The sequence below is a fragment of the Leptopilina heterotoma genome, unplaced genomic scaffold (genome assembly GCF_015476425.1).
Source record: "Leptopilina heterotoma isolate Lh14 unplaced genomic scaffold, ASM1547642v1 Lhet_22, whole genome shotgun sequence".
NCBI lineage: Eukaryota > Metazoa > Arthropoda > Insecta > Hymenoptera > Figitidae > Leptopilina > Leptopilina heterotoma.
Genome location: NW_025110937.1, coordinates 957224 through 974593, shown reverse-complemented (window position 1 = coordinate 974593; position 17370 = coordinate 957224). Strand labels below are relative to the sequence as shown.

At 24.2% G+C, this 17370-nt stretch overlaps 3 protein-coding genes across 7 annotated transcripts; 1 reads left to right on the top strand and 2 right to left on the bottom strand.

Moving 5' to 3' along the window:
- Positions 1-694: 694 nt before the first annotated feature.
- LOC122502033 lies at positions 695-2435 on the bottom strand. 2 transcript variants are annotated; one of them, XM_043611884.1, is made up of 3 exons: positions 2297-2435; positions 1677-1876; positions 695-1274 (listed from the first exon to the last, which is right to left on the bottom strand). In XM_043611884.1, the coding sequence occupies exons 2-3, from the start codon at positions 1686-1688 to the stop codon at positions 963-965; spliced, it is 324 nt and encodes a 107-aa protein (XP_043467819.1). In that variant the 5' UTR covers positions 1689-1876; positions 2297-2435; the 3' UTR covers positions 695-962. The 2 variants fall into 2 exon arrangements, with proteins under 2 accessions (XP_043467819.1, XP_043467820.1); XM_043611885.1 differs by lacking the exon at positions 2297-2435 and having other exon boundaries at positions 1677-1925.
- LOC122502031 (tudor and KH domain-containing protein homolog) lies at positions 2433-16100 on the bottom strand. Of its 2 annotated transcripts, none has more exons than XM_043611879.1 (9): positions 15966-16100; positions 15536-15655; positions 14961-15375; positions 14402-14767; positions 14057-14214; positions 13534-13757; positions 4383-4563; positions 4003-4191; positions 2433-3799 (listed from the first exon to the last, which is right to left on the bottom strand). In XM_043611879.1, exons 2-9 carry the CDS (start codon positions 15629-15631, stop codon positions 3587-3589), a joined length of 1842 nt encoding a protein of 613 aa, XP_043467814.1. In that variant the 5' UTR covers positions 15632-15655; positions 15966-16100; the 3' UTR covers positions 2433-3586. The 2 variants fall into 2 exon arrangements, with proteins under 2 accessions (XP_043467814.1, XP_043467815.1); XM_043611880.1 differs by lacking the exon at positions 15966-16100 and adding an exon at positions 15810-15828.
- Positions 5802-13358, top strand: LOC122502032 (speckle-type POZ protein-like). Of its 3 annotated transcripts, XM_043611882.1 has the most exons (7): positions 5802-6239; positions 8362-8521; positions 9265-9467; positions 9682-9980; positions 10395-10634; positions 12048-12195; positions 12963-13358. In XM_043611882.1, the coding sequence occupies exons 3-7, from the start codon at positions 9290-9292 to the stop codon at positions 13229-13231; spliced, it is 1134 nt and encodes a 377-aa protein (XP_043467817.1). In that variant the 5' UTR covers positions 5802-6239; positions 8362-8521; positions 9265-9289; the 3' UTR covers positions 13232-13358. The 3 variants fall into 3 exon arrangements, with proteins under 3 accessions (XP_043467817.1, XP_043467816.1, XP_043467818.1); XM_043611881.1 differs by lacking the exon at positions 8362-8521 and having other exon boundaries at positions 5803-6239; XM_043611883.1 differs by lacking the exons at positions 5802-6239; positions 8362-8521 and adding an exon at positions 7223-7343.
- Positions 16101-17370: the final 1270 nt, after the last annotated feature.

Here is a 17370-nt window from a genome sequence, read left to right as displayed (position 1 = left end):
CAATTATAATTAAAATTATTTAAAATTACAATCATAATTGTTAATTTATTTAAATTAAAATGAATGAGATTAATTTGATATAAAGCAAAGTAAATTTAAAGTAAAGTAAATAATTGAATGAATTCAATTATTTATCAAAATACATAATTCGTTGATTTCAATTATTTATTAAAATAAATAATTTGATGATTTCAATTATTTACTAAAATTAGTTAATTTTGTAAAATATAAAAGTAAGGAAACTGAAAATGAGCATTTTGCGCAAGTCGAGAAAAGCGTGAGTAAATTTATTGACAGAAAACGTGAACTTTATGTAATTATTAATGAAACTAAAAATAGAAATACAAAGAGTATTTTAATAACGATAAGAAAAGTTTACTCTCATTCTTTTAATAATAGTCTGTCAACATTCTTAAGATTTTTAATAAAAAGGAGTTAGAAAAAAAAGGAATCTACTTTATATTCTATTAAAAAATGTCTCATTTTACAAAATTAACAAATTTTCTTCGTCTTAAGTTTTTTATTTTACTTTCAATTACTTTTTCTTTAAAAATAGCAATACTTTCAAATATTATTTATCTAAAAGTAGAATAAATTTATTTATTAATGTAAATAAATATAAATATAATATAAATATGTAATTTATATTTTAAAATAGTAGAAAAAATAGAAGAATGTGAATAAAATAGAAAAAAGGATTTTTTGCTTAAACAGAATATTAATTACTTATAATTATAATAAATAAATAAAAAAAGACAAAGTCTGTCATATTAATATTTTACGAACCTTTCGCTTCTCTTCGCACAGTATTTGCGTGTAAATTACTAGTCAACGCGATTATTTAAATTTAACGTTCCCTTCCAAAGAAGAATGCAAATTTCTCTATGAATATTTTTTTCAGTAAGTGTTTGATTTTTTTCTTCATCATCTACTTATTATTTTTTTTTTTTTAATAATTGGATTTAATGATGCGAGGGATAATCAGCGAACCAACTGTACGCACCATTTGCTCCCGTGTGTGCGCCAAAATCAACATAATCAAGAATATGCGCCGATGATCTTCTCTCAGGTACATGAACTGGATTTTCATTAATTTCAGAATGAATATTAGAAACTGCCAGTGGCACGTAAGTTTCAGTTTGACGTGGGTGTCTAGAAGAGGGTGGAGAAATTTGATTCAACTCAATGAAGTCGATTCCATCGATGGGAATTGCAATATAATGCGTTCCGCCCATTACCATACAAATTCCAAGGACGAAAATCAATCCAAATTTCTGAAAATGAAAATATAAAAAATTTAAAAACTTAAAAATAAAATATATCAAGAAAAATTTCTTTCTACTCAAGATTTATCTTTTCTAGATTTTATTTATTTAAAATTGACAAAAATTTATGATTATGAATAAATTTAAATACATTGGGAAAATGGAGTAAAATCCATAAAAATATTGGAATAAGAAATTTAATTTTCTAACTTAATTTAAAAATAATTTGTTGAATATTTTTTTCTCTCACAAATATTTAATAAATTCTTTTTTTCGATGTTAGGAAGAAAAGGTCAATTTTTTATATAGACGACGTTATGGTCGTCTGGTTCTAAGAATTTATTTTAAAAAAATTAATTACACAAAAATTTTTAATTAAAAAAGGACATAAAATAAAACTGTTTAATTTACCAAAAATCCCATGTTTCGAGTTCACTTTTGTCGATTCAATGAAAACTGAGAGGAGAAATTGTTTGAAGCTGGATTTTATACAGTTTCGCTTGACCGCAGGCTTTCTCAATTATTGGTATTTAGTTTAAATCCAAATCTTCATAGGAAAGTGTCATTTTTTTCTCCTCAATTTGTTACATCTTTACTTTTCCTTGCATAATCTGATGATTGAGGGAATAAAAAAGACAAATTAATTAACAACTTATATTATTATTGAATAACAATAGAGAAAATTTAAATCAAACTTCAAAAATTTATTTTTCAAAAAATTATAAATAAATTTTATTATTTATTTATTATTTATTATTTTATTTTTATTTATTAATTAATTTTAATAAAATTTTTCAAAATAATTGAAGTCCTTTGAAGAATTTTGTTATTTATTAAAATAATAATTAATTGGTTAATAAGTGAATTTTTTTAGTTTTGAATCTGAAATCATGCAAACATTGAAGTTGATATTTAAAACCAGAAAAATTTGAAATTCGCATAATTATAAGAAATTCGAACTTTTGCTGGTGGAATAAATAATTTTTTGAAGTTTAAAAAGAAAATTTTCTCCCCATAGGAAAATTACTCACTTTGCAAAACAGATACCGAGGCTTTTTTTGTTTTGCAAATTCTCTTTCTCTCTAAAATAGAACTTGCATGTAATTAATTATTCCCAAGATTAGTTAATCTTGAGAAATGAATGCGCTATGAGACACATACACATCGTTTATTGTTAGAATACGTAAATTTATTTCTCGCGATTAAACTATGTTTATATACATCGAAGCAAGGAACTGTAAATAATTAACAATTCTATAATGTACAGAAATAAATTCTTTCTTTTGCCCTTAGAGCACGAAAAATAACATGTCTCACGTTTTATTTTGACACGTTTGAATAATTCAAAAATTAACGCATGATTTTTTTTTCTACAGACTAATATATTATAATATAAAAATACCTTTCGTATCACTTGAATTCATAGATTTCGTCGTCAGTTTTTTTTCTTTTGTTGTTCCTGATTAAAAAATTACGCAACGACAAAAAATAGTCAATAAAAAAAACTAAAGGCGAAAGTTATCGCTTCCTTAAAAAAAATAATTAAGGCACTTGTGTGTGTGAGAGAGAGACGTTCCTGAGTTTCATAAAAAAAAAGTCGGAAGAATTAGAAGATTCAGTTTTTCTTCTTGAAAATTGCTCTTATTTTTAATAAAATTCTTTTTTCTCCAAAATAAAACTGTTTAAAAAAAATTGTTTAAAGAAATAAAAGAATATTTATAAAAAACTGAGAATTCTGGTGATTTTCTATAAATTAAATTTCAATGGAGTCAGTGATGTTATATATAATTTATAATGAAATTGTTTTTCGAATATCCGGAAATCGCGCAAGAAAACTAATTTCATTCTAATTTGAAAATAAAAGGAAATCATTTGACAAAGGTGTTGACTAATTCATTGACTTTATATAAAAATAATAACGCGCGGCAAACTAGTCATCAACTTTCTTCTTTTCTTATTTACATTTTTAATCGAAGAAAGTAGTTGAGTAATTTTTACATCAATTTAATCATCAAATGATTATGAATTCATTCAGAAATGAGAGGGGAAAAATATACACACATATTAATTAATTAATTGAATTGAAATTAATTAACTAATTAACTGAATTGAAATTAATTAATTAATTGAATTAAAATTAATTAATTAACTGAATTGAAATTAATTAACTGAATAACGGAATTGAAATTAGTAATTAATTTCTTAATTAACAAGTTAATTAAAATGTTTTTAATTAACTGATTGATTAATATATGTGTAAAAAACGAAGAAAAAAAATAAACCCGACTAAAAGTTATTTGTATGTGACGCTAAATTTTTTCCTATTCCAATTCAAAATCGGATTCTGCTGATCGATCGCTCTCGTAACCGGCTGGCACAATAATGGAAGGCTTTGATTTGAAATTTCTATTATTTTGTGAATAATTACCGCTACCATTTTCGTTAAAGGATTTTTTCTCATTGTAGATAAATTGCGACGTTTGATTTGTAACTGGACTCACCAAATCGATTTCTTCAATTTTTTTGTTGTCCTTCTGCAAATGAAACATTTTTTCATGAAAGCTAACTTTGCGTTAATATTTAGAAAATTTAATTTCAGTAATTTTCAAAACTTCAGGAGTGCTACAAAAATTTTGTTTTGTTTTTCCCTGATTTCAAAGCAGAATTTTGACTTCTTTCTCTGATAAATTAATAAATTTTTTAACAATTTGTAATTTTAAAATAAAAATAAACTTACAATTGGAGTTGTCAGATCGATTTCATGAATGACTTTATTAGGTTTCACCGATGTTGGTGTGGGACTTTTTCTAAAATCAGAATTATTGCGTCTCCTTCCAGAAATCGTTGAACTAGCAGCCGACGATAAAATTTCCTCATCTGGTTCAGCCAAATTTTCACTTATCAATTGTTTCGCCACATCGATTTCCTAAAAAAAGAATTTATTCCAATAAGAAAAAAAATACAATTTAAAGAAGAATTTAGAATAGAGGAAAGGATTCTTCCTCTATGAGGAAGCAACAAAAATTTATATTTCTAAAAACGAGAAGAAAAAAATACCCTTTTATTTCGAAAAGAAATTTTTTCTTTTCATCAATAATTTAAATAAAATAAATTTACCTTATTATCGATAATGTCGTAGATAATAATACTGGGAATCGGAGATCCTTCACGACGAGATCTTCCACATCCAACAGCTCGTTCATTGTAACCTTTGACTTTAGCGAAAACTTTTTTCCATTGGGCTGTGTACGTCAATTCTGCAAATTGATCGCAAGCTCCTTCGCTCCATATTCCTCCACTGAAAAATTTAATAATTTCAATTACTCTTTTTTTTATACAAAGAAACTTTATTAAAATTTAATAATTTTCTTTTTTTTAAATAAAGAAACTTGGTTTCTATGTAATTTAATCTTACTACTTAAAAATAGAATAATTTACATAATTCCTTTTTCATGAATTCAAAATGACAAGGAAAATAAATTCAAATTTAAGCTTGACAGATAAAAATTTCAGTATTATTAATTATTAATTATCGAACGAATAGATAAGAATTTATATTTATTTAATTTAGATTTAAAAACAATATTATTAATTTATGACAATTTTAAATGTCCTGATTTGTGTATTTATTTATAAAGAAAGTTGGCACATGGTTCAATTGTGATAAATTTCAGTCAGGCGCCACTTTGGAATTTTCCTAGACAACCAGATGGAAAATATTATTGAACCAATTTGGAACTTTTGATTAGAAATTAGAAAAAAAGTATTGTTCTTACTATCTAAAAACAGTCTTGATAAAAATTGTTTATTACAAAAAAGAAAAAAATGTAAAAGGGACTAAAAGTACAAAAAAAAATTGCAACTGTACTTTTTGACATTGTTTTGTTTTCTATCGCGCCAAGAATGCGGGTAACAATATTATTAGAACATTTTGAATATTTGCAAATACCGAAGTACTATAGATTTCGAAAGTAAGGAAAAAGAATATTTCAAATTTTAAATATTTAAAAAAATATGACAAATATTTCAGAAAATATAAACTAAATATTTAAATTACAAATCCAAACAAAATAATATCTTAATAAATATTAAATACATTTGTAATTATAATATTAAATATTAATTTAGTTTAATTAATTAAAATTTATAATTATTATCTACATTTATTTTCCAGTAAAAAATAAATTTCTTTTCTAAAAATTAAAATTCACTTTAATTTTTCAAAAATTTCCTTTTTCATCAACAAAGGCATTTTATAGTTATTTTTCAAATAGAAAAAAAAATTTTAATTGGATATTTTACTCTCTATCGGGAATTAAATTTGAAAAATGCTGCTTTATATCGACTTTGATTTTTCAAACAACAAAGGAATTTTTCTTTTTTTTTTATTTTATTTTCCTAACAGAAAAAACAAAAATTATTTTCCAAAATTATAAAATTGGGATTTTACTCTCAATTATCGGGAATTAAATTTGAAAAAGTGCATTTGAAAAAAACGCCGCTCTATTTATAAATTAACACAGAAAACTTACATGTGTGTATAATAGCGAAACTGAGAGTCTTGTGTATCAGTATTTAGCCGAAAGTCTCACAGTCGTTCTCGATCTTTAAACGTACAGTATTGATATTGTACTTACTGACATTTCAAAGTGACTGACGGTTAAAATTTCAGAGCCAACTTTTTTTTTCTCCTATAGCTACAACAATTTCAAAAGTGATTTTTATTTTTGTAAAGTCAATAATTTGTGCGCAGGGCAAAAAGACGAATTTTAATCTCGAAACAAGAAGAAGAAGAAGAAGAATTCACTTTCGAGACGAAAATAATTTTTTTTAAAGAATTTTTTTTTGTTCGATTTAAATTCTGTATTTTGTGATTTTATCGTGATCAAACGATTATTTATGATAAGAAGCGAGAATAATTGAACTTTATCTCGACAGAGAGAGAGAGAGAAATTTTTAATCCACATGTAATTTGTAAGTATTTTATTCAATCTCGAATTTATTTATTAATTTTTCCTATTTATTTGGATCTATTAATTTTACCTATTCATTAGGATCTATTAATTTTTCAACTAATAAAACAAAGAAAAATTTGAATATTCCATTTCATTTTAATTTAAAAAATCCACTGAACTAAAATTGGTAAATTTCTACCTTTTTTGATTTTACAAAAAAAATGTTTAAAAATATGTTTTACAATTTTTTTCCAATCTTATAATCTTTTGGAATCTTTTGGAGAAGGTTGACAACAATTTTTTTTTCTTTTAAACTACGAATTAAGAGAGATGAAAATTTCGAAACTCAAGTACTGCAATTATCAAGCCATTCATTCAATCTTGACTTAATTAACAGGTAGCATTGAACCAGAAATGGTCAATGAACAATTAAACAGAGTGCTCTACAAAATTCACATGACAATCAACTCTAATTATAAGTCAGTTAAAGTGTAATTGATCTGTTTGTCCGAAACATTACAATCCATTGATTAAATTAAACATTCGTCTTCAAAAATTTTCACTAAAATAATTTTTCCCTGTCATTTCATTGATATAAAATAGTTATAATTTTCAATTCCATCCATTTTGCTAATGTAAAAATGACAAATTTTCAAACACGGAACGAATTTTAATAATTTTTTCTAGACAAATAATTTTTTAAAAATAAAATATTTAACTAATTGTGAATAGTTTTAATAATAAATTATCCTAAATTTAATTTTCATTCGATTCCTTGAAATTCTTACAGTTTGCGAAAAATTTACAAATATGAAGAAATAAAATTAATGGATTTATATTTCTTTTTATTAATTTGCATCGAATTTTTAATTTCAATGAGAAAATTTATCGAGAAAAATTTTTTATAGAATTGCTTCCTTTTTCTTTTTTGGAATATAATGAAAACATTAATTAGCATTCTCGGGAAATGTGATGAATGACGAATGTTAAATGATAATTAGATTCCTTACATCAGTATCTGTTGGAAATAATTTTGAACTTTATTAATGACAACTTGATTCCAACTCTAAATTATCCATTCTCACTCCTGACATCTGGAAGCTCAAGAAATTAATTGCACAAGGTAGTATATATTCACCTGTTGTTCGTGGCATTATTAACAACCTTCTAATCGAATTTGCCTCGAAATGTCACTACATTTGAAAAATGAGACAATTTTTTTTTTCCTTTTTCGGCAAAATTTCGATTAAATATAGTATTTAATTGGATAAATAATTTAATTCCATAAATAATAGAAAATATAATTGATTCAATAAATAATTGAAGATATAATTGATTCAGCTGATTAAAAATCCTATCTACTAAATGCCACCAAATTAAAAATTAGAAATTATTTTTAATTTGGTACCAATTTCGGAAATTAAAAAATGGAAAATGTAAAATTTTCGAAACAGTTGGATTGAAATTTTGGAATTCTTTACCTGTCTACCAAAAAACTGAGGATATTAATTTACGTTCAGAATTTTCCCGAAAATTTTCAAGAGAATCTTTAAACAGAAACGCACAATTTCGAGACTAAATTGGCTCAATTCCAATATCATCCATTTTCCGCGCTGCAGATATACACTTCCTACAAATTACACGTGGAGTGAGTTCGTTATATTTACAATTTCAAAATTCATTTCCTTTTTTTCCTTCTTCTATTTAGCATTTGTTTACAATAAAAAAACATTTATCCCTTTTAATTTAAAACAGATTTCCTTATGCCTCTAAAAACAAAAATTCGTTTACTAAACCTGAGAGGAAACAGAAGAAAAATTTTATTTTTTAATACACAAAAAAGGGTGAAAATCCCTTTCTTGTAATTATCTCCTAAAGACTAAATATTATCAATCGAAGAAGATAATAAAAAAAATGATTTCATTTTTTTTCTTTTTCAAAATAGAAAAAAAAATATTTGACAATTTTTATTTATTAATAAATAAAATAATACCAAAAATAATTATTGAAAAATTTAAAGAAGAAGAAAGAGAGAAAGAAACAAAAAAATAGAATATTCTCCTTTAGAGGAGAAAAAAATTAGGAAATAAGACCGAAATTGTGGAGAAAAATAAATATTGAGGTCGTGATTTGGCTTTTAGATGAAGGAAGCTTAAGTGCTTTAGAGATTATAGTGCGAGCTCTTTGCGCCTAATAATAAACCAGAAATACAATTAGATTGAGAACGCAAGATAATCAGCTTTAGAGAGTTCAATTGTTCAAAATCACGATCGTCTTCAATTCGTCAAAAATTTTCTGATAGTAATTTAACACCTTATGCAGCACTTCACGTTAACTGCAAGTGGAAAAAAAATGATCAAAGCAATCAATTTAATTGCAATTTTAATCAAATTAATTATAAATTAAATATTTTTATACTTTTCACTGTCTATTAATATTTATTAAAAATTAATTCATTTCTGGAAGCTATTAAATTAATTCGTGTGTAGAATTTATTAAATTAATCTTTATATATCGAAATCATTAAATCGAATGCAAAATTCATTGAATTAATTCATACACAAAATTCATTTAATTAATTTATATTCAAAATTCAGTAAATTGATTCGTATTTAGGATTCATTTAATTAATTCGTATATAGAATCCATTTAATGAATTCGTATGTAGAATTCATTTAATTAATTCGTATATAGAATTCATTAAATTAATTCGAATACAAAATTTATAAAATTAATTCGTATACAAAATTTATAAAATTAATTCGTATACAGAATTTATTAAATTAATTCGTATACTGAATTTAATAAATAACGATAAATCAATAATTTTTGAAAATTATGAATATAAAAATTTTTTTTATTAATTTTAATTAATAAATTTTAATTTTAATTATTTAAGTTATTTTCTTTTTAATTTAATATTTATGAGATTGCAACATACTCTAATTAAGATAAAGCGGCATTCTTTCCACTTACACAAACGTTATTTTCATATAAAAAAATATTTTAATATTCACGACAGACGTATTTTCTTTTATTCTCAGAGAAACAATAAAATAAAAGAAAAAAATGGAACTACTGGTACCTACAGTCTCAGATATAGTTTTTAAATATTCTTGGCCAATTTCACGTTACAAAAAGACAATATCTAAGAGCAGTTACATCGATAGTCCGCCTTTTAATATAAATGTTAATGGAATTCACAGTACTTGGACTCTTTCGATCCGATTTTGGAAAGGCCCTGAAGGTAAAGAAAGAATTTTTAATTTTGTTTCTTGTAAAATAAAATTAAATCCCTAAATTTATAATTTTGATTTTAAATTAAAATTAAATCACTAAATTTATAATTTTGATTTTAAATTAAAAATCGTTAAAAATCGTAATTTTTAATTTTAATTTTCGTATTTATTTTTGTAATTTTGATATTCTTTATTGTTACGCTTCTATTTTTCTATTTTCAGGAAAGAGAGTAACAAATCCAGTTGTTTTATGTTTAAATATGTTAAAATGCACCGTCGAGGAAATGGAGCAAGTAAAAGTAAGATTTCAATTTGCCGTTTTTAATGCGGACGTTAATCATTGGGAATATTGTCACGTCAGTAGAACAATATTAGAATTAAAATCAACCACCGATATATTATCTCTCGGCTATAGAGATTTATCAATTGTCGAACGACATTTAAAGAAAAATGGAGAAGTCGTCGTAATGGTGAAAATACAAATAATTCAATGCGAAAGCGAAAAACATTCTCTATCCCAGGTAAATTTTTACAAAAATTTATTTTCTAATCACTAGTTTTCAATTTTATTAATTATAATCAAAATTAACGAAAAATTATAGTAAATTTGTATTTGTAGTAGTCAATGTTTACTAAATCTAATTTATAAAATTGTATGCCAAATTGTTTTCTAATTTCATTAAAACTGACAATCGAGTTTTTCTAATTTAATTAAAATTGTCGAATCAAAGTTTTCTAATTTAATTAAAATTGTCAATATTGTCTTTTAATTTAAATTAAAAATGTCCAATTGGAACTAATTGAAATTAAATTAAATTAAATTAATTTAATCTACAGAAAGAAAAATGTTTTTCAAATGATTGATTGAGATTATTGAGAAAAATTGTCCAATTGGGAAAAATTCGTTTTCTTTTTAAATAAAAAAAAAATTACAGGATATGGCGCGACTTTTGAAACACGCACGAGCAGCGGATACAAAATTGACATGTGGCGGGACAAATAATACAGAAATTTCAGTTCACAGTAGCGTGATAACAGCTCGAAGTTCAGTATTGGCGAATATGATATCGCCAATGGAAAATGATAATTTCAATGAAGATTCAAAAAAGAAGAATGAAAATGAAAGTGAAGAGCAAATGAAAACAATCGTTGGGGAGGAAGATAAAAATGTGGACGTATGTGTCCATGCAGTAGAAGAAAATCCAATCTAGTTATTGCTTCGTATTGCGCTTATTCAAATATTTGATACTATTTTTATTTTATTAAATAATCAATCAATTCTTTAGTTAATTAAATAATTATTTAATTCTTTAGTTAATTAAATAATTATCCAATTCTTCACTTAATTGAATATTTAATCAATTTTTTAGTACAATAAATTCTTAATTATCCAGTTTAAAAAATTATCAAAAAAATTAGGTAAAAAAAACTTTACTTAATAATTAACAAACAAGTAAATTAATCGAACTTGAACTTGTAAATTAATTTACAAGTTATAATAATTACAATTTACAATAATTTACATCAATTAATTTAATTTCTAAACTAATTTATCTGTTGGCTAATTTTTAATTAATTAAAGAATTCAATTTTCATTTAATAATTTAGTTAAGCTTAGAAACAAAAGCCGTTTGAATGTGTTTTGTCATAATGTTTGTCTCACTAACTGTCCGTTAACAAAAATCAGTGATGATAAAAGAAACAAGTTCTTAACAATTTTTTTTATCATTTCACTGAAATTTTTAAAGTGTTAATTAATCCAACTGATCGTTTCCTTTTCTGTTGTGATTAGTTTGCTATTTGTCAATGTCAATATTGAAATTTAAAGCAACATAAAAACAATATTTTTATAAATATTTGTTTTTTTATTAAAAAGAAAACGAAAAACTTGCTAGCGAACTATTTAGTTTAAGACTCAAAATTTGTTTAAATTATAGAATTATTTCGTTCTTTAAGTGATAAGTGAACAATAAATAAAAAAATCAGTTTTCAATTTAATAAAGTAGAATTTTTCGAACAGAATTTTTCATAATTTGACATTTTTAATTGTAAAATCAAATTTCTAGTGAATTTTTTGTACGTGAAAGAAGAATTCAGATAGAAAAGAAATTACCACAAATATCACAATTTTTTTTATTGATAAAATCTGAATTTTAGCAAAATAAATAGTATAATAAATAAATACTAAATAACTTGAATTTTTCATCAAAATTCGATTGTTTACTCCAAAGTAAAATTTTTCAGCGTTAAGTTACATTTTCTGTAGCAATATTCATAATGAAAAAAATTATGGGTAACTTTACAGGAATTAATTTTATTGTCCAAATGATAGAAAGACAATTGAAAATTATGAATCTAATTTAGAAAAATGCTTTTTTGCACGTCATTGCTAGTAAAAAAAAAATTTGTAAAAAACTACAATGGCAAATTGTATTTTTGCGTTTTGCTTAAATAATGCTTTTTTTAAATAAAAAGGTTAGTAATGAAAATCAAAATCTACATAAAATAAAAAAAATTGTTACTTTTCGCATTATTAGAGAATTTTTGTCGTTTAATGAAATTATCAAAATGCTATGCATCATTTTTAGACGCCGCTGAAATACAAATTGGAATTGAAAGATCTATCGAAAGAAGTCACGGAGGAATTACTTCGATATATTTATAGTGATCACGTTGATAATTTGGATACCTTGGCGCCACAATTACTATTCCTAGCCGGAGAATTTCATTTACAAGGTATTTATTTTTGTATTTTTGTACAATTTTTGTAAGCAATGGAATTTTTATTTAAGAAAATTTGAATTTTATTAAAATTTTTGAGAATAATTAAATTCTTTCGAGGAATTTAGTTAAATTTCCGTTAAAAATAATTGAATTCTCAGAAAAAAATTATGATTAATTAAAAAAATAATTTAATTCTTATAAAGAATTTTATTAAAATTATACTAAAAATAATTGAAACCCTGCGAAGAATTTTGAAATTTTTTTAAATAATTCAATTCTTGGGAAGAATTTTAATAAAATTCTTTAAAATAATTGAAATCCTGCGAAGAATTTTGTTATTTATGAAAATAATTAAATCCTTGGGAAGAATTTTACTAAAAATTTTTAAATAATTGAAACCCTGCGAAGAATTTTGGTATTTTTTAAAATAATTCAATTCTTGGGAAGAATTTTAATAAAATTCTTTAAAATAATTGAAATCCTGCGAAGAATTTTGTTATTTATTAAAATAATTGAATTCTTGGAAAGAATTTTAACATTTTCAAAAAAAAATTATTGAAGGCCCCCTTTAACGCATTTTCTTGTAGTGAAATTTAAATTTAAAAAATTCCTCTGTTGCAATAAAAAATCTGATAAAAAACATTTCATTAAATAAAAATTTCCTAAATGAATGAATTAATTCAAAAAATAATTCTTAAAAATAAAATTTTGTAAAATAAAAAATTAGTTAAAAATTTCGTAATCTTTTTCTTTTCCATTGACGTAAATTAATAAAAAAGGACTGAAGGAATTGTGCGAGAGAAATTTGATTGAAACAATAACTCCGGAGAATGTGGCAACGAGATTATTAGTTGCCGATGAATTTAACTGTGAGGCATTGAAAAGAGCCGGTTTGGCATACTGCGAAGAAAATGCAATGAGTATAACGAAAAATTTCGCTTGGAAAATGATGGAACAAGTGAATCCAGAATTATTTCATGAAGTTTGCGAAGCCGGAATTGGAGGATCATTATCCAGCAATATGGATGACAGTGAATTGAGCAATTGAAAATTCCTCTATTGAAATTATAAATTCATTTTCTTTATATAAATTAATGAAATTAGAAAATGAAAAATTGTTTCATTTTTTCTAACTTCTACTTTTTGCGAATATAAATATAAATTTTTATTTATTTACTGTAAATTATTAATTTTAACTATGTAAATTATTCGTTTAGTTAAATAATTAAGAATTTTAATTGTTTAGTTAAAGAATTATTTTCTAATGTAAATTATTCAATGTTTAGAAATAATTTAAATTACGAATTTGTATATACATTTTTTTGTGTAAGAAAGAAAAAAGAAACTTACCGAGGTTTCACGTTGGCTAGAGAACATTCGACAGCCTGTAATCGAAGACTGAGAAAATCGGTACGAAGTTCGAGAATTTCGCTTCTAGGGACCGTTGCACGATCTCCAAAATCAAGGAAGAAAACTTCATAGTTACCCTGCTCGTCTGGACCCGCGATTACTTCAGATCTGTACCAACGTGAATCGAAACAGAATTTGGCCGCCACCATTTGATCAACTGTTATCTATTTTAGAAAAATTTTAATCAATAATAATGTATAAAAATAAACAAATAAATAAAATAAAATTTCGAAAAGTAATAGCAATAATAATAATAATAATAAAAATACGAATAGAAAAAATAATAGAAACAATTAATAATAATAGTTTTAAATCAAAATATTATTATTAATTAAGAAATGTAAATTTCTTAATTAATAATAATATTTTGATTTATAACTATTATTATTATTTTGAACTTCATTATTTCTTTTTTTATATCTGTAAATTTAGAAGTTACTCCTGATTTTTTGTTTTAACTTGCATTCTTTAAAGTATGAAGTTCAGCGTTTTCCTGATTGTTATAATAGACTGTCATTTTATCAACCAATTCGTCAAGAGCCAATGTACCCGGACCATAAACTTGCACGAAAAATTGACTCGGCGTTTCGCAAGCACTAACGAAAATTTCCATAGTGCTGCCTGCAAAAAAAAAAATCAAGCACAAATTAAATATTTTCATTCATTAAAACAATTCTTCTTTCTGAAATTAATTTCATTCATTAAAAAATAATTCTTCTTTCTGAAATTAATTTATTGAAATTCAAAATAGATTTATTTATATTGTATATTTTTATTTTATTTAATAAATATATTTATGAAAATGTACTTTGTAGAGGTAGAGATTCGGCTTTAAGTTCAGAGCTAGAAGCAGTTGAATTTTCCATTTTTTCCGTATTCTTTGTCTCCTTCTGAAAATTTTCATCTTGAAGTGATTCACTTTCAGTGTCTTCTTCAGAATCTTCTGTTTCCGATTTCTTCTGCTCGTCAACATTCTCCTCTGATTTTTCCTTTTCGAATTTAGTTTCAATTCCATTGCTTCTCGGTGATGGAGATTTTGCACTACGAGGTTGTCTTACATTTGACTCCAATTTTTCCCTCGTCTCATTTTCCTCACGAATTTTATCATTGATGATTTCAACAGCGGTCGATATTTGTTCAGTCGTTCCTTTTATAGTCAAACTTCTCTCCAAGTCTTTGAAAAGAAAAAATTCAATTATTAACAGTTAAAAACAATTAACAGTTAAAAAACAGTTGAAAAATATTATCAGTTGAAAATATAGTTTAAAATACAGTTAAAAAAACATTTAACAGTTAAAATAGATTTTTTCGAAAGGAAGAAAAGGTTTTTCTGAAAATTAAAAAAGCGAAGAAAAATTAATAATTACTTGGATCACGTGATGGCATACTGGAGTCAACAATTATTCTCGCGTTCGAAATTGCTTGAATATGCTTAATTGATTCACCTCCTTTACCCATTATTCGTCCAATATATTTTTGAGCAACTTTCATTTCATGAGTTTCAATAACCGGCTGATTTCTTATAATATCCAAAATCATAACCTCAGCTAAACGAATACTTTCTGGTTTTCCTTGTATAATACAAATTCGATCTGGTGCATCGACATCCGTTTCCTCGCCGAATTTCACCTGAGTTTCCGTAGTAGCTTGAATTTCTTTAATCACCGATCCACCACGTCCAATAATTGCCGGAATTGACGATCGAGGAATTTTTATTTGAATTTCACTTTGTCGCGATGTTGCAATCCTTGTCTTTCTCCTATCATTAATTTCGTCTTCATCCTGAAAGATAAGAATCCCATTATTTCGTAAACAAATTCACTCTCATTGTTGTTGATTTCAAATCAAAACAAAAGCAAGCGAAAAATTCAATTCATTCATTTTCATTCATTTTTATTCAATTCTTTTTTAAGAAAACAAAAATAATAATTTATTAACTTACTTTTCGTGTGAAAAAGTACAATAAAATACAGCTGACACCTGTTAGAGAAAATCCAACCAACAAAGGCATCAAAAGTTGTTGTGGTGTTAACTTCATTTTTTTTGTTCCTTTATTTTAGAACTGTAACAGAATAATTAAATTGTCAAAGTTTAGTGTTGAAGACAGAGAGAAAGAGAGGGATTTATTCATATATACAAATAGATATAACGTGAATTTAATTATAGAACATGAACTGAAAACACGAGTGACATAATTTTACAAAGGTAATCCTAACCTCAAAAAAACATTTTCATCCTTTACGATCAATTTTCATATATTTTCAAGACAACAATTTTGATTAAATGAAATAAAACCTTGTAAGTAATCACCAATGTGTGAAATTTATGATAAACAAGATAAATCAACAATTTTATGATGAAAAAATACTCACTGCGATCATGCAAAAAAATTCGCCGAACTTCGCTCCGTTTTGGTTTTAAACTCCCAGGTGTACCAATATAATGCAGTTGGTTCCGATAAATGTAACTAATAAACATTGCTTAACAAAAATAATAATAATAACATATTTTAAAAAAATACAATTAAATTTAGAACGCGTAATTTCCATAAATATAATTTTGATAATTATTTACAATTGTTTACAACGTTTACAATGTCCATTGTTTTTATTTATGTCATTTGTTTCATAAAGTTGGTAACTCTGGGAACTAACATGCGGTTTCATTTTTTTGCAATTTTCACTAATTAGCATAAATTTTATGTTTAATATTCTAATATCTATGTTTAATTCTAGCAGTATCATTTATCTTTATTAATCCGTTCGAAGAATTGAATTTTAAAGAGAAAAGTTGAAGTTTATTGTTCGAGAGTCACGTGATCCAATTTGAACCAATTGGCGTCGAGAGTTTAAATATTTGTTTAAAAGTAGGTGGGAATTGAGAAATGTGTCAAATGTTGTAATAGTTAAAAATAGAAAATATTTTTTTTTAAGTCTTCCTAAATGTAAAATTATCATTTCTTATTGTCAATGAACTCGAAAAGTTAAAAAAAAAAATTTCTCAAAAAATAATAACTAATTAATAAAAAACCTTCAAATTTAAATATTAACTTATTTAAATTTTTAAAGGAAAATGATTTACTATAATTTCAATTATTTGTTTTATTACTTTTACAGATTTTTAAAATTATTTAAATTAAATTTTGGGAGTGGGATTTTCTAATAAAAAACAAAATTTAGTTTGAGAAGTCAAACACTTTATTATTTTTTTTTAATTTATGCTCGTAATCACAAAATATTGTTATGACAAAATAAAAACATTTGGTGATGATAAATATTCTAAAAATTAAAAAAATATAAACAAATAAATTTAAAGTTGTTAATTTTAATTATAATGAATTAAAATAAATTCAATTATAAACTAAATTAGAAAAAATTTAGTTATAATTAATTACAAAAAATGTAATTATAATTAATTAAAATGTATTTATCAGTTCGATCTCTTCGAAATTAAATCAATTAATTAATCGTATAATTAAACAAAAATTTTTTATAATAAAAATTATTTAAAGAAAATCACCAAATGTTTTTTTAAACTTTTCTTTTCTGTACACGTATTTTCAGATGATTCTCTATAAATTAACATTTCTCCCCTTGGAACACTTTGCTGTTAATTTTACTGTTGGGTTAGAGAAATATTTATAATCGAAAATTAAATAAGCTCGCTTTTTTTAAAAATCTATTTAAGGTATTTACAAAAAAGAAACCTAATAAAAATATTTTTTTCTAATATCTACAAATTTATTATATTCCTGACGAAAATACATTTCTGATTTTA